The sequence below is a fragment of the Mobula birostris genome, chromosome 4, assembly GCF_030028105.1.
Source record: "Mobula birostris isolate sMobBir1 chromosome 4, sMobBir1.hap1, whole genome shotgun sequence".
NCBI classification, from domain to species: Eukaryota; Metazoa; Chordata; class Chondrichthyes; order Myliobatiformes; family Myliobatidae; genus Mobula; species Mobula birostris.
This window is the reverse complement of record NC_092373.1, coordinates 176,608,557-176,633,378: the sequence shown is the minus strand read 5'-3', so window position 1 is coordinate 176,633,378 and position 24,822 is coordinate 176,608,557. Positions and strand designations below refer to the sequence as shown.

General features: G+C 37.9%; 1 protein-coding gene across 10 annotated transcripts in view; it reads left to right on the top strand.

The window, feature by feature from the left end:
- ark2n (arkadia (rnf111) N-terminal like PKA signaling regulator 2n) overlaps window positions 1–24,822 on the top strand; it is a 100,453-nt gene that overhangs the window by 59,352 nt on the left and 16,279 nt on the right. Inside the window, exons 3-4 of one of the 10 annotated variants that reach the window (XR_011885811.1) lie at window positions 7,407–12,842; window positions 18,227–18,258. The exons of 8 other annotated variants lie outside the window; for them this stretch is intronic. Coding sequence is in view for 1 of the 2 variants with exons in the window: in XM_072256576.1 (XP_072112677.1) it covers window positions 7,407–7,870 (464 nt within the window). In the remaining variant the exon portion in view is untranslated. Of the gene's footprint in view, window positions 1–7,406; window positions 16,353–18,226; window positions 18,259–24,822 lie in introns of those variants that run through there. One more of the 10 variants, XM_072256576.1, reaches the window with a different exon arrangement.

The following is a 24,822-nucleotide window of genomic DNA, read 5'->3' as shown; positions in this document are numbered from 1 at the left end:
TCGATAAATGGCCTGTCAGAGTAAAGCAGCAACAGCAGTCAAGTCTGTGGCACTAAAATGAGCATTAATAGTGGGTCATTCTTTAGTGAGGGGAGCAAAAAAGGCACTTCTCAGTTTCAGCAAGACCAAGGAATTGACTGTAGACAGGAAGGGGGAGTCAGGAGAACATACACCAGCTCTCAGTGAGTGGTCAACAATGGAAAGGATGATCAGCTTCAAGTTCCTGGATGTCAGCACTTTAGAGGATCTCTCCTGGGCCCAGTACGTTGATGCCGTTCAGGGTATGCCAGTGCCTCTACTTGGTTAGGAGTTTGAGAACATTTGATATGTCGCCAAACAATCTTGCATATTTTTTTAGGCATATGGTGGAGAACATTCTGACTGGTTGCATCACGGACTGATATGGAGCCTCCAATGCACAGGATCACAAATGCTGCACGGCCTTCCCCACTATTGAAAGCACCTTGGTAGCAGTATCTCAAAAAGATGGCATCCATCATTATAGACTCTCACCATCCAATCATAGTGAAGGAGGTTCAGGAGCCTGAAGACTTCCACTCAACAATTTAGAAACAGCTTCTTCCCCTATGCCATTAGATTTCTGAATGGTCCATGAACCTAAGAACACTGCCTCATTATTCCTTTTTTTTTGCAGTATGTATTTTTGTAACTTTATGTCTTTACACCAGACTGCTGCTGCAAGACAACAAATTTCATGTCATATAAATCAGAAATAATAAATCTAATTCTGTGGCCAAGAGTGAGGCAACAGATTATTCTGATGTCTCCCTCGTGCCAGGTTCAGGGGCATCTTGTTCTGGAAACAGACATTCTGAAGGAGACAAAACAGCAGGAGTTTGTAATTAGTACGAATAGAGGTCATTGGGTATATTTAAAGTAGAGATTAATAGGTTTTTGATTAGTAAGGGCACTAAAGGTTATGGGGAGAAGGCATGAAAATAGCATTGAGGGAGAAAATAAGTCAGCCACGTTAGAATGGCAGAGCAGACTCAATGGGCCGAATGGTCTGATTCTACCCCTATGTCTTATGGTCTTATATTTTTAGATTTTGATCTGATTCATGTTTGGCATTTACATAGCAGTAGTATTAACTTAAGCAATTTTACTAAAAGCAATTTCAGAATATTTTTGTTGGTGATTTTACATATAGAAAGAAAAATAAATATAGTGGATTCCAGTTAATTGGGATACATCAGGACCAGTACATTTTGGCCTAGTTAAGCCGCTCCCCCAATTAGCTGAAGTTTCATAAAATACTTTTTAAAAAGTAAAAAGACAAACTACCATTTAACTTAGTAATAAATTGTATTTGAAATAAATACAGAACAAATTAGGATACTTCTAATACTACTACAGTACTGTAAAACTGTATTAATTCTTAATAGTTATTGGCGGAGGAATTCATCCAGAGTGTGCTGCAGTATTTTTCTGATTGATACGCAGATACCTAGTGCATTGCCTTCATGCAATGTTTTTGAAGGTTGCATCCTCCAAATCTTAATTTTCATTGTAGCGTTCAAGATGATTATTGATACCTTCAAATTCTTCACAGTTCCTAGTATGAAGTAGTGAAGTTGTATCATTTTCACTCCTGGCCATTTCTGGCATCTGTAAACACAAAATAATCTGCAGATGCTGTTGTCAAAGGAATACTCACAATGCACTGGAGGAACTCAGCAGGTCAGTCAGCATCAGTTGAAAAGATTAGTCGATGTTTCAGGCCGAAACCCTTCATCAGGACTGAAGGAAGAACTTTGGGGAGGGTTTGAAGAATGCTGGTAGTTGAAAAAAACAGTAATTTGAAAGACAAAGGGGTGGGGGAGGGGAAAGAGGGAGGTGATTGGCAGGAGAACAATGCGCAGTAGTAGAAGGAGGCGGAACTATGAGGGAGGTGATGTGAAATGGGGATAGAGGAAGGGAGGGGGAGGGAATTACTGGAAGTTGGAGAATTCTATGTTCATACCAAGGGGCTGGAGACTACCTAGACGGTATATGAGGTGTTGCTCCTCCAACCTGAGTTTAGCCTCATCTTGGCAGTAGAAGAGGCCATGTATGTGAATGGGAAGCAGAGTTGAAGTGGGTGGCTACCGGGAGATCCTGTCTGTTGTGACGGACGGAGTGGAGGTGTCCGACGAAGCGGACCCCCAATCTGCATCGGGTTTCACCGATGTAGAGGAGGCCGCACCAAGAGCGCCAGATGCAATAGATGACCCCAGCAGATTTGCAAGTGAAGTGTTGCCTCACCTGGAAGGACTGTTTGGGGCCCTGAATGGTGGCAAGAGAGGAGGTGTAGGGACAGGTGTAGCACTTACGCTTACAGGGATAAGTGCCGGGTGGGAGATCCATGGGGATGGACGTGCGGATAAGTGAGTCGCGGAGGGATCGATCCCTGCGGAAAGTGGAGAGGGGTGGAGAGGGAAAGATGTGTTTAGTGGTGGGGTCCTGTTGAAGGTGGCGGAAGTTGCAGAGGATAATGTGCTGGATCCGGAGGCTGGTGGGGTGGTAGGTAAGGACAAGGGGAACTCTGTCCCTGTTGTGGTGGCGGGAAGATGGGGTGAGGGCCGAAGTGTGGGAAATGGAGGAGATGCGGGTGAGAGCATCATTGATCACCGTAGAAGGGAAACCACGATCCTTAAAGAAAGAGGACATTTGAGATGTCCTGCAACGGAAAGCCTCATCCTGGGAGCAGATGCAGTGGAGACGGAGGAACTGGGAATAGGGAATGGCGTTTTTGCATGTGGCGGGGTGGGAAGAGGTATAGTCGAGGTAGTTATGAGAGTCAGTGGGCTTGTAGAAGACGTAAGTGGACAGTCTATCTCTGGAGATGGAGACCAAGACATCGAGAAAGGGGAGAGAAGTGTCCGGGTTAGACCAAGTGAATTTGAGGGCTGGGTGGAAGTTTGAAGTAAAGTTGATGAAATTGACGAGCTCAACATGGGTGCAGGAAGCAGCGCCAATGTAGTCGTCAATGTATCGAAGGAAAAGTTGGGGAGCAGTACCAGAATAGGTTTGGAGCACAGACTGTTCCACATAACCAACGAAGAGGCAGGCGTAGCTGGGTCCCGTGCAAGTTTCCATAGCTACACCCTTAGTCTGAAGAAAGTGGGAAGAGCCAAAAGTGAAGTTATTAAGTGTGAGAACCAGTTCTGCCAACCGGAGGAGGGTAGTGGTGGTGGGGAACTGGTGAGGTCTATTATCCAGGAAGTAGCGGAGGGCTTTGAGGCCTTCTTGATGGGGAATGGAGGTGTATAAGGATTGGACATCCATGGTAAAAATGAAGCGGTTGGGACCGGGGAACTGGAAGATATTGAAGAGGTGGAGGGCATGAGATGTATCACGGATGTAGGTGGGGAGGAACTGAACTATGGGTGACAAAATGGAGTCCAGGTAGGCAGATACAAGTTCGGTTGGACAGGAGCAGGCAGAAACTATGGGTCTACCGGGACAGCCAGGCTTGTGTATCTTTGGGAGGAGGTAAAACCGAGCGGTATGGGGTGTGGGAATAATGAGTTTAGCAGCTGAGGATGGAAGGTCTCTGGAGTTGATAAGGGTGGTGGTTGTGCGGGAGACAATGGTTTGATGTTTTTTGGTGGGGTCCTGTTCCAGGGGTAAGTAAGAGGAGGTGTCAGAGAGCTGCCATTTAGCCTCAGTGAGGTAGAGGTCCGTCCGCCAGACTACTACGGCACCACCTTTGTCAGCGGGTTTGATGGTGAGGATTGGATTAGTGCGGAGAGAGTGGAGGGCAGTGCATTCAGAGGGAGTGAGGTTGGAACAGGAGAGAGGAGTGGTGAAGTTGAGACGGTTGATGTCTCGGCGACAGTTGGAGATGAAGAGATTGAGTGCAGGTAGAAGGCCCGGGCGGGGTGTCCAGGAGGAGGAGGAGGGTTGAAGACAGGAGAAGGGGTCGTCAGTAGGGGGAGGGGAATCCTTGCCAAAGAAGTAGGCTCGGAGACGTAGGCATCTGTAAGCCTGAAAATGCAGTGAGCAGAACAGTTCTGAGTGATCTTACTGCTTATTTCTTGCCAACTCTCAATGACAAAATCACTGGTTTTTGATCACAACGCAATTAAAGCACAGTGTAGCATCTAATGTCTACACAAGTGCACATGACCGACACCAGTTAGAACCTGTTCAGCAACAGTCTCCTGCCTCAATTATATGACAGCGGCCTTAATAATTGAAGGAAATCCTGGCAATTTTCTCAATTAGTTTTTGTTCTTTAAACGTTGTCCCAAATAAGTGGCTGTCTTAATTAACTGAAGGCTCTATTTACTGGAATCCACTGTATTTGTATGTTTTTTTAATATTGAGTAATCTCTGCTGTAAAGGTAGTTATATAGGTTCATGTTAGATTTGTGGTTAAATTACCTCTGGTTTTCAGATTTGTTTTGCTTTGTCTTTTTCACATGTCTTTGGGAATAGCTGTATCCTTGAAGACTTTTAAAATAATGTGTTCTAACAGCCCATGAATGAATGTTCATTGGTATATCTTTAAAGCAAAACTAATCTTTTTCATGTTGTCCTGTAAAGGCAGGAGACATCTTTTAGCTCTTTCTGTTGCCCAGGTTAGCTAATTTCCAACATTTGAATAGTGAAGACACCTTTTGGTCCATTCTTGACCTTCAGATTGGGTGGGAATCACCATCACCGGTTAGACCAAGAAAAAATATTGTTATTCTATGTTCTTAGTTCGTGATTGCTTTAGGGAATTCGACATTTATCTATCAAGATTTGTGCATAAACAGAGTGCAATGGCTGGAAAAGTCTATTTGGTTATAAATTAAAATTGAGTTACTGTAAATTCATGGCCTTTTGGCTTCAGAGCACATCCTTAATCGGTTCCTCAATCCAGCTGGGAATCTCTTCACCTAAGAGAGCTCGAAGTAGAATATCCAATATTATATGAGTGACATCACCATCATCTTGTGCCGTGTTATATGACAAGGGTGATCATGGTCTATTAATGACTATGACTGTTCTTGGCAAAGTTTTCTACAGAAGTGGTTTGCCATTGCTCTGTTCTAGGCAGTGTCTTTACAAGACAGTTGACCCCAGCATTTATCAATACCCTTCAGAGATTGTCTGCCTGGCATCAATGGTAGCATAACCGGCTTTTGTGATGTGCACCAGCTACTCATATGACCATTCACCACTTGCTCCCATGGCTTCATGTGACCCTGATCAGAGGGGCTAAGCAGATTCTACACATTGCCCAGGGTTTGCTGTAGGGAATTTGACACACCCAGGGATGACCTGCAAGCTAGTGGAGGGAAGGAGTGCCTTACACCTCCTTTGGTACAGATGAATCTCCACCCCACTGCTCGATGAGTGACACACTTTGTCCAATTAAGTCAACTGAGAGTAATATGAGCCTCATTGTTGGGGATGTTGTCTTGGAGAGGAAGCTGGCATTGGCTGATCTATCCTGCTGGTGGATTTGGAGGATATTGCATAGATTGTCTTGGTGTTATCTCTCCAATGCTTTGAGGTACCTTCTGTAGGTAGTTCCTTTTTTCCGTAGGGAGTGAAGAGCTGTGCTGGTGCACTGAAAGTCAAGGTGAATTTCATCTTGGTGTGGTAGGTGGCATAACAAGACCACAGCTGGAAGCAAATGTAAAGAAGCTGCATATTTTGAAATTTGACCCTGGTGACTGATTGACAATGCTTGGAATAGGTGTACCAATATGTACCAGTGTCATCTAACATATCCTTTGGTAGTTCATTCAGTATATGTAAAAAAAACCCTTTATATTTGAACACTGTTTGGGAGACGACAAGTAATGGTACCAGCTTGAGTCAATTTCACATGCGAAAAATTAATTTGGTAGTGAGAAGCTTCAAAATTTTTGCACTAATAAAGAGATATACCATGTGGCTCAAATATCAGCTTTTTTGGCACTGCTTCAGTAATATTATAGGCTGATCTTCTTCCACTATTTAATCTTGGTTTTTAACCAACCTTCATTGGTATTTAAAATGGATTAGATTTATACAGTACTTTATCTTTTCTACTCTTAAAATATGAATGACCAGTTTATATGATTTATAAAGCTTTGTAAGAAATGAGAGGCACTTTAAATGTTTAAAAAAAGACTGAAGAAATAAGGCTGGATTATGGCAGCTTTATGACCAGAAACAAAATTCAAATGAGTTTATTTCGTATCCAGCATGTGCTGGGTGACAGTGGCTTCGCAAATTGCTTGTTGACATACAGTAACAGTAAAGAAAACTTTGTGATTTTGTAGACAAAACAAACCATAATAACAGAATTAACTTGTCTTTATAATTGGGAAGAAGAGCCTTGTACTTTTCAGTTAGCTTACTGCCTACAGAATTGGTAGTTTGGTGAATTTTAGTGCTGAAGATGCATGATTATTGACAGGAGCTGGCAATTTAATTTGGAATGGCGATGAGGAAGGCAGTCATTGTGAAATTACCATATTGTAACTAGCAATAATAAATGTTTCCACTTGCAGTTAATTCTGGGGCAAAGATGACAATCATGTCTTTGAATGTTTTGTGATTAGTTTTAAGATGCCTTGGTGCAGTTCTTTGATAACTATCTATGACATTTGTATTTTAAGAATATTCTGACACAGAACAATGTAGTCCCTTGAATTCATTTGTTTTGATTGAGTGTGGGAATTTACCATTTTTACTGAGTTGGAGGAAGTCTTTAAAGTTATTGATATGGCAAAAATGCAGTAACTTTTTATTTTATTTCTGGCCTCATTTTATTTCTATTCTGTTAAGTCAGATTTTAAAAATTAGTAATGTGCAAGTTTAACTTTCTTTCCTTGTCTAATTTCATGCCTTCCAAATCTAAATATCATTTTTAACAAAATAGTACAAAACCCTACTAATGCTGTTAATGTTGAATGTCAAAATTTAGCCATGTTAAAACTGTTTTTCCTCGGCAATTTAATCAAGTTTAATCATTTATTTAAAAAAAAAAGTTTCATTAACTAATTTATAATTGACAAAAATAATTACACTTCTGATTTCCTTTCTAATCTTGGTTATATTACATAAAATGTATTGTGTTAACACCCTAAGTAAGCCTAGTGTAGCACAGTAGAAGTTGCTTTTCCATTTGGGAACAAGAATCCTAGCTAGAATGAGGCAAGAGTTTATTTTTCAGTTAAAGCCTTTTCCATTATCTGTTGATTAATACATATTTTCCTTTACAGCCATGCATCTAATGTATCTGTATTGTAATTTTTGGGTCATACAAAGTGAATGTGGATTTTTAAACAAAGCTATAATACAAGAATGTTATGTAGAATGCATTTTGATAAGGCTGACTGAAAGGGATCCTGTCTCTTTAAAAGGTAAAATGGGTGTGTTGTAATCGCTCTTATCAAATGGCCTCAATGTCTTTCAAGCTGCCAACACTCGTGCAGAGGGGTCTGCAGGCACTACCGCCCAAATGGCTGGACTTCTGGACAGTGGGATCTCATGGGAGCGGAACTGTATCGGCAATGTCCTGGAGGAAGCAATGAACTGTTTTGCAGAGATGCAACGACAGACAGAGGAGAGATTTCGGATGTGGATGGAAAAGTTGACCCGCTTGGACACTGATGAAGATGCAAAACAGCAACCAAATCGACAGGAGCCCAAAATGTCAACAAGTGGCACGCCAGTGCCTCCTTCTAATCAATCTAGCACATTTATGCATCTATCCAGCAACCATTCAATTCCACAACCATCACATAACCCTTATATGAATAACCAGCCAAATGTTGACTGTACTCCAGCTTATCAAATGTCTTTCAACAACAATCCTTCAACTGGTTTTCAGGAGAATGGAAACTCCTCTGGTCATGACCTTAATCACTCAAATGTTTGAAGCAATCAGATATTCTATAGCATTAAACTCTCAGTCAAACAAGTATTTGAGCAGAGATCTTATAAATAAGGTTTCTAAATATCATACATGAGCAGCAATGCAATTTTGTATATGGTTTAGGAACTGTAGTGGCCAGGTTGTTGTTAATCACAATGACTGCTTGAAATAGAATTTTAAAGCCAAAAGTCACCATGATAACCATAACAACCTACCTCTGATTTTATTAACACAAGAGATACTGCAGATGCTGGAAATCTGGAGCAACACACATAAAATGCTGGAGGAACTTGGACAGCATCTGTGAAGGAGAATAAACAGCTGAGCCTTTCTTGAGTTCTGATAAAGGATTTTGGCCTGAAACATCAACTGTTTATTCCCCTCTGCTGATAATGTCTGACTTGCTGTGTTCCTCCATCATTTTGTGTGTACCTCTTATTTTCTCTTTGGTTGCATTAAAGGCAGATTTTTTTTTTTGAATTGGCATATTGATTTATTAACTAACAATTAGCAATTATAATTTTAAAATAATAAGAAAAATGGTTTTTACTATTTGAAGTCACTAGTTAATAAAAACCCAGGGATGTTCAGGTTGATGCACCCACATAGTTTTGTATGTGAAGCTGTTCTCATTTGCAGCAGTGACAGACAAAATTCCAGTAATCCTTGCATTAGTGTCTGGAAAACATTGAAGAGAATGTTTGCCAACAGTTGCCTCTTCTTTGTCATTGTCCAAAATGGCCCCCTTGTTTACTTCCTCTTCATTTGGTAAATCAGCTACTCATCTCTTCCCTTCCAATTTCTTTATTTTTTTCTTTCTGTCTCAACATCTTGCCCGACCAGATACTGATAAAAACAAAATGACTCAAATGTGCATTGTACTCTGCTCCATTTATGCAATACAATTCTATTTGAACTGAATTTCTAGAGTTCAGTGTGTGTTCAGTGCAAGCAACAAAGCATGAATTCCTATTCCAATATCTATTCTGACTTCAGAACGGTCAGCAGAAATTGCCCAGTTCAGAAACTATCTTAAAGTTTTTGATCTCTGACACTTGAAATTGTATATTTCAAGACTATTTAGGCAGTGGTAATAGTTCTACTTATCCTTGTTAGATTCAGTCTAATCCTGCAATACTTGTTTGCTGTGTAAGCATCAGAAACTGAATGCCATAATTGCATGTTTCAGGTTTAGAATATGCTGACCCAGTCAAAGTGTCTGCCGTGTAACGATATATTTTAACCTAGAGCAAAAAATGAACTTTGGAAGAATTCAGCAGTTCATGCAGCATCTGTAGAATAGGAAGCCGATCAGTTCATGCGAAAGGTCTTGACCTGACGTGTCGACTGTCTGTTTCCCGTAGATATGCATGACCCACTGTGTTCCTTAAGCAGCTTGTTTTATTTTACTCCAGATTCCAGCATCTGCAGTCTGTTGTGTTTCCAATTTATCCATATACTGAAGTTTGGAAATTGCCAGCAACTTCCCACTCTTGATTGGGACATCAGTGAGATGCCATTATAAATACCTTTCTATGAGCAGATCTGAGAAAATCAAAGTTTCAACTATTGTCTCTTAACTTATTGCTGTATATATATTTTTTTACACCTCCCCATTCTCTCCTTTATCATTCTTACCCTAAATTTCTTGGTAAAACAGTTGAAATCTCAATTTTGATCATGTCATCTGATTACCTGGATTTGAATACCAATATTCATATGGTGATTAAAATCAATCAGGAGATGCAAAAGTGATTTTTGCCCAATTGGAAGAAATATTTACATTAATCTTCAATTTTAGATCTTAATTCAACAGCAATAGATATCGACTTGGTGGATTTGTTGTGATTCATGGCATATGAATAAAGTTTTATGTGGTTAAAGAGGAGTGGCCATCAAAAATATAGAAAGCTTTTGAGTTATGAGATCCTACATATACTGAGCAATGTATTTCTATCTCTTGGTGGGCTATTTATATGAGGCCATATGTCATTGAATTATAAACTTGAGATCATATTGATAGAACTTTTCTCAAAATTTATAATTACTTAACAAAAATATGTAAAAGTAGGTCAACAAAGCATTTCCTCTAATCCTATAAATATATTACTTAATTGGCATGGTATTGACTGGCAATCATTTAAATTTGATCCCTGGTCTGTGCTGAGATGACTTCTTCTCTGGGTTCGCGTGTGAAAATTTCCTGCACAAACATTCAAATCATTTAAGTGACATTCGAAATTCTAGAAGGCTTTTCCCCCCAATATGGATGAATTCTGATCTGCCAAGTAACCATTGTTGTCTGTTTTTAACCTTCTGTTCCTAGACCAGTTGGGTAACAGTGTTGCAATTGGTAATCTTAATGCATCTAGGCTAAGGAGGGTGAACAGTCAGCTAGGGATCTTGTTTTTGATTTGGTTTGCTGTCAATTAAGTGCTGACAATTAAAATGCGCAGGGTTGTCAGATAAGGACAGGATTAGTATTGTCTGTTTTTGACACTTGGGTGAGGTCTGAAAGTGTTGTCTGAATATTAACTGGTATTTTGAGGAGCAGAAAGAAGAAATTAAGGTACTAGAAACTTGCTCAATTGATGCAAGGATGAGAAATTAAAACTTAACTAAATTGTATAAATTTTACAGTATAGACAATTTGAAAATAATTTAGGCCACTAAGCATCTAACACTCCCTCACCCCCTCCCCTGGTAAATAATCATAATCATAGTCAGTTTGCATTATCCTGATGGAAGTATCGATGGTATAATCAAATAAGTGTATGTAAATTTTCCCCCTTCATGTGTCAATAGACTTTCAGTGAATGTGTGCCATTCAGTTACAGTTTAAAGTAACAAAAGATTAGAATTAGCTCCCATGGTGAAAGCATGAAGCTTCCATAAATGTGACATTTTTTAAAGAAAGAAACAATCCAAAGCATGTTCTTTATAATTTTCAAGTGGGCTCACTGAAGTAACTTGAAGTTTAGGATGTGGTTTATACAAAATGACCACACACCAAACTAGCTTATCCATTGCATGTGCTGATAAACCAAAGTTCAAATTGCAAAAAAAAAATCCTCCATTTTGACAATTTTTATTTTTAAAGAAAACAATTCAACCAGCACTTGTGTACTTTTATGCACGGGATGTTTATTATTTAATAATCATATAGAAAGATCAGTGCTGATATATCTCTGAAATGTCTTATGGCCTTGTATTGCAGATTTGAGCACTGTATTAGCTGTTTACAGCAGATTACTATTTGATATAGGAGATTAGAGAGAATATTGTGTACCCATCCATTATATGTTGGAAATATCCCAAGACTGGTTTTGGGTGAGTAATTTGAGTAAAGTTCTTTGGAGGAATATACCACTAACACATTTAGGAGGAAAGAGAAGGTTCAACTGAACAGCAAATGCTGGAAATCTAGAAACAACAGAAAATGCTAAAATATTCAATAGGTCAGGTAGCACCTGCTGAATGGGGATCCATTGTGATGAAAGATCATGATCTGAAATGTTAACTCTCTTTCTCTCTCATAGTGGGTTGCCAGACAATAGTATTTTCAGCATTTTTGTATTTACTTTTCAAAACCTGAGTTGAGGTCCTAATTTTTCAGAATTTAAATTTTATGCTTCCAGGACTGTTCTACCAACTTATCATTGTGCTGGATATCTGACATTGATAGATCTTAAAGTCTTTATAGTCGCATTGCTGGTTATGCTTTGAACTGATATTTGAACAAATTCCTTCCGATATTAACTAATGTGTTGCTACAAACATGTGTGCTGTGTTCTGACCATGTTTTCCATCACCAGAAATCCATGACTAGTTTTGTCTTCAAACATTATGTAGGAAGATTAAACTTAATAGCGCATTATAGGACACTGTTCAAATTTAACTTTTCGAAACTTTCCCCCCACATCCTTAAAGTTAGGAAATGACCCACCGGACATAAAGTATTTTCCCTCCTTCACAGAATTGTTTATTTTTATGTAATCTGAATTTTTTAAATATAGAGTTAGGAAATAACCTTCATCTAAGCAGGCAGGAAGTTTTGTCCAAATTTTCTGAAATTGGTTGAATGTGTAAACTTTAGTTTGGAGAGGTTCTAATTTTCTACGAAACTTCTACACTAAACCTTAATAAAAATACAATTTGGGAATGTATTCCTTGTTGGTGTACCTGGAGTGAATTTATCTCTTAAGCAAACTTAGTTCCATGGCTTTTCGTTGTCTGGGATTTAGTGAAGACTAGAGCTATGTCGCAGATTGGTGATGCCTTGTGACCCAACTTGAGAAAGCAGTGCCAATATTGGATTTTAACATTCTTTGTAATTTTAAGTTTTCTTTTTTGTTGTCTGTTATTCAGAGATTAATGACAACCGTTCATGTTCTTATTTGAGAATTTCTTTCGGGAAGATATTGAAGGGTGGACTGGTTTTGGGCAGGGGGAAGTAAAAGTAAATTTTTTGTGCATGATTTAATATAATTAGTGATAACAGTTGGTTTATTTACAGTCTCCTTCCCACAGTTAGAGGGTTAAGGAACCTTGGACTCAATTTAACTTGGAATTTATTAACCCATTCTAGATGAGGGATGTCTTTCCCAGATGAGTGAGAGAGGTGCAAACATCTTTAATAATCCCCTTTCCTCCTACTCACAATAATGGCTCAGTTCTGTAGAATTGTTATAAGTGACAATTTTTACATGGAATGTGCCACTTGTGCAAAGGTTGTGATTGAAGAAAAATCCAACTTCCACTATGCATAGATTGAGATTCACTCTTTATGCACCCTGGTTCTCTAAGAATTGTTTTAAGTTTTCTTTCTATCTTTCCTGATTTTGTAGATTTACTGGGTCATTAGCATTATAACAGTCTGTGTAATCTGTGGCTCACTAAGAATGAATGTAAGGTATCTCCAAAGATGAAATTCTTGAGCAGTTTTTGAAAAAGCAGCTCATGTAGATACATGGAGGTAGGGTTTCTACTCTCTGTTATTAAAGCTGCTATTTGCACTGAAACAATGAGTTACTAGTATTAAGCAACATCTGTGGATGCTAGTTGTGAACAGTATTTACAGTGCAATTTACTTTTTAAAACTGTACTAGAGGTGGACACAAGTATCAGATCTGGGATTTGTTTTTTTTAAACTGGTGATAAACATGTGCCTTTTCCATTTTGTCTTTCTTTTGCATTAAACTTAAAATTTCAAACTTTTAGAAACTGAAAATGAGTTTTCCCCCAATCATTTAACTAGTGCTATATTTTTGATACAGCTCCAAATAGAAACAGTTTCATTATAGATTTAATGCTGTAAACTCAGTTTTAGTTGCTTATCATTCTGAAACTTATCAGTATAACCAGGAAACGACCTAGCATGATTTCCAATTCAGTAAGAACTTGGACATTAAAACCAAGAATGATTTGATTTTTTGGGATTCTCTTGTGAGGTAAGTTCCTTCAGAACAGACAGGAGGCTATGTGCATTTGAGGTCCTGTATCAATCACTGAACATGATCTTATATTAAATATTAATGTAAATGGAGTAGAAATAATCTTTTTGAGGCTGCTATGTTATTCACTGAGATCTGTGAAGATTCCCACCACATCCTGCAACCTTGTCTGATTTCCTTATTTCTTGATTCCGTTGCTCCTTATACAATGTTGTGGTGTTTAATGAGTTAAAGCATGACTGACAGTGTTTTACCTCACACCTAATTCTCAGTGTTACTGCTTTAAGCTTTTAATTTAAATACGGACAAAAAAATCGCTCATTCTTCCTTATTTTGCCACGGACTTCATACTAAAAAGATAGTATACTCCAGTGTCCAATGTGATATCGTTGTGTGAGTGTTAAACCTGACTATTGGCAGGCTATACACCTTTATTTCCTGAATACCATTCCATTTGGGATTTCTGGATAATCAACATAATACTGACTAATTTTCCTCTATTTTACACAAACTAAACTATTTCTCAATTACTGTTTGGTTAAGCTTAATGACTACTATTTCTCAAAAGAATAGTGTTTTTGTTTAGGCAAAAGAATAGTGTTTTTGTTTAGGCTATTGAATTATTAGCAATCAAAAGACAACAGATGATACAAACTCAAAAGAAGTACAGCTTTGTGAATAAACCAGTTCCTGTAGTCCAAAAATATAATGTCAGTCCTAGTCTATGCTTATTTGTTTCTGTATAAGCTTTGCTGTGTGATCCAACCATTTTGCTTCTCCTTGTGCTGACTGATATTTTTTCAAGCTCTAATTAAATAATTTTAATATGGAATTCATGGGCTTGGAAAGAATGAAAAAAACAGAATCTTGTTGCGTCACCTATCCGTTTGTCATGGCTAATGTGAGAGTGGGTGCAGTGGTCCATATATGACCGAAGCAGTGTTTTGTAAGGGTTTATCAGGATTTCATGTACTTCTGTTTATAAAGCCAGGAATGTGCTATGCTTTTTAAAAACTGTTTTCTCATCTTCCTTAACACTTCCAATGATTTATGCAAATCTGTCTCCTGTATTCCTTAAAGTATACCGTCTAGTTTTAATTACCTTGCATTGTTTATTCTCCTGAAATGTAACACTTAGTTTTTCTTAGAAACTATTAATCATTTGTGGTGAGGTATCTAAGCATTCTTGTCAATGAAACAACTTCAACAAATGACAAATCTCCTAGGAACTCAGTAGATCAAGCAGCATCTGTGGAGGTAAAGGGATGGTCATCAATTCACTTTGAGACTCTGCATCAGAGGTCTATTCTTCAACATTTAGATGAAACCAAATAATATGTTTACCTTTACTTCAAGGATTGTTGAGTACAGAAAAAAATTGGGGCCATTATGGAGTACCAAGTGAATTCTCCCCAAAAGCCCAATACAATTTTTGTACTCAAAGGTCAACATATATAGCTTAATCATTTGCTCTATCTGTATGTTCAAGAATAGATCTGATGCAGGGTTTTGATCCCAAAACGTTGATTATTCCTTTGCCTCCACAGATGCTGCATGACCCACAGAGTTGCTCCTGAAGTTTGGTTTATTATTAACTTTGTTTTATTTACAGGAATGCCCAAATACCTCTTTACTCAAATGTTTAATTGTTCCTCACCAAATAACAATTTTTTTTCCTATTTCTCCTGTCTTGCCTTAGTTAAACTTTTCCCCTTTGTATATACTCAGTGCTCTCCTTGCAACTTAGTTTCCAATGTGGTTTTGTTTTGTCAGCTGATTTGTATGTTTTATCAATTCATTTAGATTCCCACATATTTGCCACCCTAATTTTTTGAATTTTCTTTTTTTAATTACTTTAATGTCTTTTTTATAGTAATGTTCCAACTAGCTGACAATACATCATTGTAGACATGGCCCTTTAACTTTCTAAGCTGTAGTGAAAACAATATTTTGATTTCACAAAAGCTCACTTCCATACTAATTCATCCCCTCATAACAGCATGGTATATCATCCTTCCTGTAATCAGTGCCTGAATTTGTACAAATGAGACTTTTCATGTAACATCTTGAGCATATTCCATTTACATTACCTCATTTGTTACATATTCTATAACTCTCACCATGTATAATTGATGATTCATTTTGTCTTGTTTAGTTGAACCACTTTCTATACACAGCAGAAAATTAATTGGTGATTTTGAACATCCCACTGAAAATACATTATTGCCCACTTTGATTAGATGAATTGTTATAAAGTGGACTACAACAGGATGTTCACCCAAGTATAGAAGTTTGAAGTCACTGCTTAAGAAAATTACCAAGTCCATTACTGAATGATTGTTCCCCAAATTTTTGATCTGTTTTTAATTATCCAGTCTCCACTTTACAATAAGCTTATGCATTTTCAAGGTAACTCTTTTTAATAGAATATTCCCACCTTGTATTGTAGCCATCCTTGGGCATTCTTTTGGAAATGAAAGCTTAACATCATACTTGAGATTGTGTTTTGTTGTAATTGGAAGGTGATACCTTTCTCAGCTTGCTTACCAGTGCTTAATCTCCCATGCAGCTCAGCAAAATTGAAATGGAGTCACTAACTTAATTCAGATCTGAAATGAAATTATCTTTGCAATGGGTTATTGACTTTTATTATTTAAGTAGGGGGAAATTTGGAATTTTTATGCACTTTTTAATGAGTCAGTATTAATTGCTAATATCCAAGTCTCATCACAGAGAAAAGTATATTGAAAAAGTACTTAATAGGGCTGGGTTTGGGGTAGTGTTTTCCTCATTAATGTTTTGCAAAGCATTGAATGGTCGAAGCACTCACAACCCTACCCATTTTTGGTAAAACTAAGATCGTGGGTGTTGTTGTGACTCCCAGCAACCAACATCCAGGATTGGTGCTTGTGTCCGCCTTTATTTTCTAGGATTTGCTTTTGCAACACCTTACCTATGTTATGTATCTATATTGTTTGCTAAGTTCTCTATTGCCCAAATCCCTGTAAAGTCAAGAAATGTAAAGTAAAATAACTGCAATTTCATTGAAAATAAATTGTTCAGATTGAAAATTTCTTTTGGCCTTTTGAAGTTTTCAGAACATAACTTGTATAATTTGCTTGGCTTGAATATTTGTTCACCTCACTTGGTACCTTAAGATTTGTTTGTTTGAATATTGCAGTGGAATTCTTCGTAAGAATAATAACGTTAATTGTTTTTGCCAGAGGAAATACAGCCACACTTGTGATATTACCATTCAAGAAATCTGTAGGAAGAGGAGACAATCTTTTTGCAGTAGCTTTTTCAGCAAAATGTAACAGTATGAATTTCAGTGTTCATGGGCTTGAGTTTTCAAAAATTAATGAGTAATTGATTCCTTTTGGCTCTGACAAAATAGGAGCTTTTAAATTTGAAAATACATCACTGGTTAGTGAAGTCTGATGTGTTGCTGTACATATTTGTATAATGTTTAATGATATAGCTGTATGCATTTTGCAGCATCCATTCTTAGTAGGCATTCTTGCCCCAATCCTGAAAAGAGAGCACTGGCTACAAGCAAAGGTGTAATAAGCTATAAATCTGTTGGCTCTTGTCAGTTAAAAAAAATCAGTACAACTAAATGTACACTGCTTAACCCAGCTCTTTAGCCCATATTAAGATTATAGTTTTTATCCCCTGAGCAGTTCTGCTTACGTGATGACATCTAGGCAGTTCTTCTCGTACCTTCCTCCTCCACAATTTCAGTATTTCTTACCTGACTGCATCTGTTCAAAAGCAATCAAAGCTATGAAATGTGTTTGATTTTCCCCTTTTTAATTTTCTTCCACCCTTCCATTGCCATCACTGAAGATGTAGCCTTTGTCTGGTGTTGAGTTTCTTATACTTATTGAGCAGTCTTAATGCTTTTACTCTAACCTTTAATTCTCCCTGAAGATTTTCAGAAATTGTGTGGAATTGAACTAATTCTGGTTAACCGCATGCAAGTTAAACCAGTCCGGAACTAATCTGTGGACACACTTATGACTCTACTCAGTCATGAGAAGTTCAAGGAGTATCATTACAGTGGAAGTCTTGAAACTGTAATTTGTCAGGCTATGCCACCTCCAGTAGATACAATAAATTACCTATCAGATGCATGGGGCAGTGATTGGTGTATTTTTTTTAAGAAAATGAGTGATTTGAGTTACTGACATTACACAGTTGAAAGCTCAGCTTTTCAGTTGTTGTAATCAAATAACTTGCAGTAAAATTGTGAATCAAGAACCAGTGCTAAGTACATTTATTCAATGAGCAGCACAAAAAAATTGGCTATTTACACACCATCTTCTATTCCATTTGTAAAAATTATATTGACTCCTTAATTGAAGACTTATTTGCTTCAAGGGACATCAAAACCTCAATGTATAGAAAGAGGCTTTGAAATTCAATTTCATAATTGTTTATTATTTCATTATTAACTTCATTCAGATTTAGGAGGAAACCAATTTAAAATCAATATTTTTACAATCTTTCTCTCCTTGTGCTGTGAAAGTGAGATCAGCATGTTTCACTACTATGTTAATAGTTATATATACCATTTAAAACCTAATAAACCAAATCCTTACTTGAAATCTCATTTTGAGTAAAGAAATTGACTTTAGGACACTACTTTCATTAGAAAAATACCTGGTTGTAACGAAGTGGCTGTAAGAAATATTGACTAAAAGTACAGTGCATTTTACTAATATAAAAACTACCAAATCTGAATGGCTGTTTAGTTTTTGACAAGATCCTTAATGTAAAAAATCTTTGCAAACTGCACTGCCAAACTCCTATCAAGATAAGTACTTAATACCATCAACCCTGGATAAGAGCATTTTAATCCCTCTTGTGCTGTCTCAGAATACCGTGGTCCTTTCCCTTGTAGTGATCTGCACTAAAGCAGTACGTTTCTTAAGCTCGGCGGCGTGTTATTTGGTAACACTGAAGATGCAGGACCACAGCTACAGAAATAACCAGATGTACCTGTACTTTCTGAATCTGAAGACTGGAAATTTTGCCAAACATGTTTTGAAGGGGTAGGTGCTAAAGTATTTATATTTGCATGTATGTACTACCAATAAATGTTGCATGTCATTGTGTCTGTTCCATGTATTAATTGCTACTGTATAAATATTGACTGCAAGGAAATTATGAAGTTTTGGTCAGTGTTAATTTGCTTAGCTCTGCAACAATACAGGTGATTATTTGTTGAATTATACAATCTTACATTTGTAACTAGTAACGTTCCCCCCCTTTTTTTTATAAAACAAAACAGTTTAAAACCAAATACCTCAAAAAAGGTTGATTCAGATAAGTACATAACATTCCTCAGAAACTGCATATGGTTGGTTCTTGGCTTGCAGGAACACTGAAAAGAAATACTATGTGTAAGTTATCTACACTTTCCTGTTTGGTTATGACAACCAGGTTTTTTTTACTTATTCATTTTTGGACACACTACTTTTGACCAAGTATTTACCACATTGAAAATACTGCAATATATTTCTAAAATGGAAAAAAAATTGGTTACACTGTTTTTAAAAAAAGAAATATACTCTTAATTCCTGTTGTAAAGTTTATATATGGTAACATTAGACATGAATATTTTCAGGATCTTTTGTGCTACAACCCACGCACAATTGAATAGCCTGTTTGTAGATGGAGAATGGCCACTGCGGCAAGTACTAAGGAGCTGTTTACGGCCTTAAAACTAACTTAGGTGTCGCTTCTATAGTTGGATGAAACTGAGGAAGTTCTTTCTGTAGCATGTATTCATAACTGTATGCATCACTGGTCCTAGAAGTATTTCTATTCTGATCATTTTTTTCTTTTAGTCACAGTAATCAAGTGGAGCCAATTGCATGCTTGTGTTTGTGATTTTTGGAGATCCATCTGAGAATACGAATTTAGTCTGTGAACTTGTACCATTGTTGAGCTTCTGTTCTTAAATGCATTTGATTCCATTCTGTCAATTTTGTATGGTTAATTTTCCCTGTCGCGTGTGAAAAGTCCATCTTCACTTCTGATAGTAAAGTTCTAAAAGGCATGTTCTGCCTGACACATTGCAATAAAGGTGAGGTTTATTAGGTTATGAGAACAATGTCCATATCATTTAAAATAAGCCTCCTTTACAAATTAAGTCAGCTATATATTCATGAAAAGTTGGTCCTTTGTATATCATTCTTTTGATTGTCTAATCAGTCAAAAATTTGGAAATCATTACAGAAGTATACATTCAGATAAATGTGGACAGTACTGTACGTGTCACAGATTTTGTGATCTAAAGGAAGTGGCTTCTGACAATTGTATCATTTGTCAGATTCATTTTCTGATTCAATGACTTTAGACTTTTTTTTAACTTTTTTTAAAGAACAGTTCTGCTTTCTATCATATGTTTACTGTGGAGCTTTTCCCTCTGTTGCATCAGGCTAACTTGAGTGACCATTTTTGAAATACTGATGTAAATGGATCAGCACCAGGCATGTACCTTGCTCGATTAACTTAAAATGTATTACTCTGTTAACTCAAAATGAATTATTTCTAACTTTGTTCCCATTGAAGCAATGTGGTTGTGGTGCATATAGCTAAAAGTTTGCTCTGTTAATAATGAAATACCTTTTTATAAAAAGCACTCCTCATCACATTATCAGACCAGTTAAGGAAGGGGGCAAATTTGTTTATTTCAGGTTGTGTACACATCAGTTTTCTGCAAAAGCAGTTGGGGTTTTCCTTTGTCAATTTATTAACACAGTGACGATAGTCATAGTCATACTTTATTGACCCAGGGGGAAATTGGTTTTCGTTACAGTTGCACCATAAATAATTAAATATTAATAGAACCGTAAATAGTTAAATAGTAATATGTAAATTATGCCAGGAAATAAGTCCAGGACCAGTCTATTGGCTCAGGGTGTCTGACCCTCCAAGGGAGGAGTTGTAAAGTTTGATGGCCACAGGCAGGAATGACTTCCTATGACACTCTGTGTTGCATCTGGGTGGAATGAGTCTCTGGCTGAATGTACTCCTGTGCCCAACCAGTACATTATGTAGTGGATGGGAGACATTGTCCAAGATGGCATGCAACTTGGACAGCATCCTCTTTTCAGACACCACCGTCAGAGAGTCCAGTTCCATCCCCACAACATTACTGGCCTTACAAATGAGTTTGTTGATCCTGCTGGTGTCTGCTACCCTCAGCCTGCTGCCCCAGCACACAACAGCAAACGTGATAGCACTGGCCACCACAGACTCATAGAACATCCTCAGCATTGTCCGGCAGATGTTAAAGGACCTCAGTCTCCTCAGGAAATAGAGACGGCTCTGACCCTTCTTGGAGACAGCCTCAGTGTTCTTTGACCAGTCCAGTTTATTGTCAATTCGTATCCCCAGGTATTTGTAATCTTCCACCATGTCCACACTGACCCCCTGGATGGAAACCGGGGTCACCGGTACCTTAGCTCTCCTCAGGTCTACCACCAGCTCCTTAGTCTTTTTCACATTAAGCTGCAGATAATTCTGCTCACACCATGTAACAAAGTTTCCTACCGTGGCCCTGTACTCAGCCTCATCTCCCTTGCTGATGCATCCAACTATGGCAGAGTCATCAGAAAACTTCTGAAGATGACAGGACTCTGTGCAGTAGTTGAAGTCCGAGGTGTAAATGGTGAAGAGAAAGGGAGACAAAACTTCCACTGGTGGAACTGGGAAATGGGGTTCAATTGGGAAAAGTGTGAAGTGATGCACTTCGGAAAGTTGAGCTTGAAGGCCAGATTCTTAGCAGTGTGGAGGAATAGGAATCTTGGGTCCTCAAAGTTGCTGCGCAAGTTGTTCGGATGGTTAAGAGGATATATTGCGTGTTGGCTCTCATTAATTGGAGGATTGAGTTCAAGAGCTGCCAAGTAAAATTGCAGCTCTATACAGCGCTGGTTAACCACACTTGGAATATTGTGTTCGGTTCTTTTCGCCTTATTATAGATGTGATATGGTAGCTTTAGGTGCAGAGGAGATGCTGTCTGGATTAGAGAGTATGTACGATGGGGGAAGGTTGAGCGAGCGAGGACTTTTGTTTTTGGAGTGAAGGAGAATGAGAGGTGATTTGACAGAGATATGAAAGATGATAAGAGGCATAGAATGGACTGTCAGAGACTATTTCCCAGGGCAGAAAGGCTAATAAGAGAGGGCATAATTATAAGATAATTGGAGAGTGGGGAGAGTGGTAGGAATGTCAGAGGTTGGTTTTAACACAGTGACTGGTGCAAGTAATGCACTGCCAGGGTTGGTGGTAGAAGCAGATACATTAGAGATATTTAAGAGACTTTAGATGGTCACATAGATGAAAGAAATGGAGGTCCATGTGGGAGGGAAGCATTAGATTAATCTTTGAGTAAGTTAACAGGTCTGTAAGAAATCATAGGCTGAAGGGCCTGTACAGTACTGTGCTGTTCTATGTCATTTATATTCCCAGTAAATTGATGTCTCCTACGTCATTGCCATCATTTACTGCTTGTATTTAAACTTCAAAAACACTTGACTGCCCTGTACATTTGTATACTCCAGCCTGTTTTAAAGACCTTACATTTTATAGCTTCTGTTCATTTTGCATGTGCGTATGGTACAACAATGAAAGGATGCAAGTTGCATGTGCATATAAAGCTATTTGGATGCAAAAATGTGTATGAAATGCCAGAGACACTGTATTAAGCTAGCTGACTTTTAAGTGAGAAGTTTGCTCTGCTTTTAAACTGGATGTCTTTATTTATATACTCCATCCCATATCTGTTGATGTGCATGCTACCGTTGTTCTGGTGGGATATCTACCCTCAAGCCATTTCCTTGCAGCTCAATACCAAGAAGTGTATCATAATTGTTGCACTATTGTACCTATCTTTTCAGTTTCTAGAATATAAACTGAAATGTAATAACTCCACCAAATAGGAGAGTAGGAGGGTGAATGCTCTCAAGGTGCAGAATCTTCCTTCAACATTGTTGAATTTACAAGGTGATTAAAGGTAAAACCTCCCTTTGTGCACCAACTGTGATTTGTTTCAAGGTGGGGTTGAAACACCACGTTGTTACTTCATTAGGGTTCAGCTCCTCGTTGTTATGAATGCACATTGATGATGTATTTTACATCCATGAAATTAATTCACAAATTGTTTAATAATGACTGAATTAGTCATGCCCAAAAATCATTCAAAGCTTGATGCAATATGTTAGATAAATTGTAGGATTAAAATTTAAGCCTGATGTATTATCTAATACATAATACTCTTCTGAAGGACCCTTGCAGGAACGTGCACTCCTTGTTTCCTGGGGAAGTTTGTAACATTTATTATACTTAGTTCATAAATGTCTGGACGTCAGCTGGTGCTATCTTTTTAGTTTCATACATAGTTACATCCCAACTGAAGTACTTTGTTTTGTGATGCTTGTGATTTTTCAATTTTGCAAACCCCTAAACAATTAACAGAATAAAATATACTGTACGTTGCCAATATTGGATGGATCTTGTCTGACCTCTGCGGTCATATCACCTCACTTTGAGCTAACTTTGCTGACACATTAAGTGCTGGATTCTTAATAATCTTGAGATCTTTGTGGCAGACTGGGCCATGAGCAGCTTGACCTCAGGCTGTGCAAACTGGCTGTGTTCATGGACTGCAGTGGTAACTATGTGACAGGTTAGAAGTTCTTAGTAGTTTTTAAATGTCTCTGATTTTATTAAAGTGACAGTTTACATTTACTCTACATAAATAAAGTAATATTTTAAAACAGTAAAATAAAAGTTTCAATCATAAACAACCATTTAACTTTTCAATGAAGGTCATTGGGACCCATTCAAATAAATGGAGTCATGATGACGAGTATAAAGGTGTGAAGCCATATATAAAATGCATTCTGTCTCTAAACTCAGATCATTATAGAAGCATCCTGAACACAATGGTAAATTTGCGAACAGAAATGAGGCCAGTACCCCTGTGCCTAAGCTTTAGTACTTCCATCCTTCCCTTTTGTGGTGTTCAGAGCATGCTGACATACATATTGTGACTTGCTAATAATTCTCTTGGAACCCGGTAGCTAGCTGATAGTATGACCTAGCCCATGTGTTTAGCTAATGCCATCTAAGGCTACGTCCACACTAGACTGGATAAATCCGTAACCGAAGCTTTTTCTCTTCGTTTTGACCCTTCGTCCACACTGAAATGGCATTTTCCTCCCCCAAAAGCAGATTTTCTAAAACACTCTCCAGAGTGTTTAAATCTGAAAACGCTGGTTGGCTGTTGTAGTGTGTGCAGGGTAACCGGCTAATTTTAAAAACGCTGTCATGACGTGCCGGAACAAATGGTGGTGGCAGCGCAGCATTTCATTGTTTTCTTGAACGCAACCTCCAACACCACAACAACAATATCTGACAATAGATGTGTAACATCCTAATGTAACATTGTATGGAAATACAAGATAACACTGATGCAGACATGTTTTATACATTTAACAAGATACTTTATTAATGTATTGCTTGTGCAAACAGTCAATAGATGCAATTGTCACTTTTGGCCAGTAACTTGTTTTATTGCACATGTTAAATACAGCAAAATAATACAGAAAGACATGACAAAAGTAAAGGCAAACAAATGAGGTAACAGTAAATTTCACTTTTGCCCAGTAACAAGCCTTATTGCATTTAGTTGTAGCTGTCATCCCTTTCATCAGTGAAGAGACTGTAGGAAATGTTTCTGGACAAATGCGCACCAAGTATACCGTTTCCTCTTCACTTGTTTTCTGTGTGTCCTGCGTATGCCCAGTAGGAGGAGATTAGCCCAAATATCCATTTTAATGTGGACGGAGGTATTTTCAAAAATGCCTGGTGTGGACGCCTATCATTTTTACGTGAAACCGGCATTTTCAAAATTATTCAGTCTAGTGTGGACATAGCCTAGTGCCACAGGAGAAACTTTGATAAAATGTCCCTCTTCACCAGAACATTAAGAGAGTTTAATTAATCAAAACAAAATTTACTTGCAAAATGATGTTTCATTCTTACTAATTTATTCTAATTAAGTTCTCTCTGAATTTATTCTTATTTTTAAAAAAATGAAGCGGGTCTGCCTGTTCAGCCTATGGCAGCTCCCAGCAGACTGAATCCGATCTTTCCTTTCTTTCCTCTATACCCCTGCAAATTATTCTCTTTTGCTTCTCTCCTCCCCCCCCCCTCACAAGACACCTTTCGCTAGGTATTTGACAAAAAGGATCAGTGGTAATTTGCAGTTAACTTACCAGTATGTCTTGGAATGGAAGGAAACTGAAAGATCCATAAACACAGCACTGAAGATCAGAATTGAACTAGACCTTTTGAGCTGTGAAGCAGCAGTGCTAATTGCCAGCCTATCAGGCTGTCCGTTTAGTTATTATAACGTACCTGTTGCTATTACTTGCAAGGATCAAAATGTTTTAAAGTAGTATTTCTAGTCACTGTCCTACCTA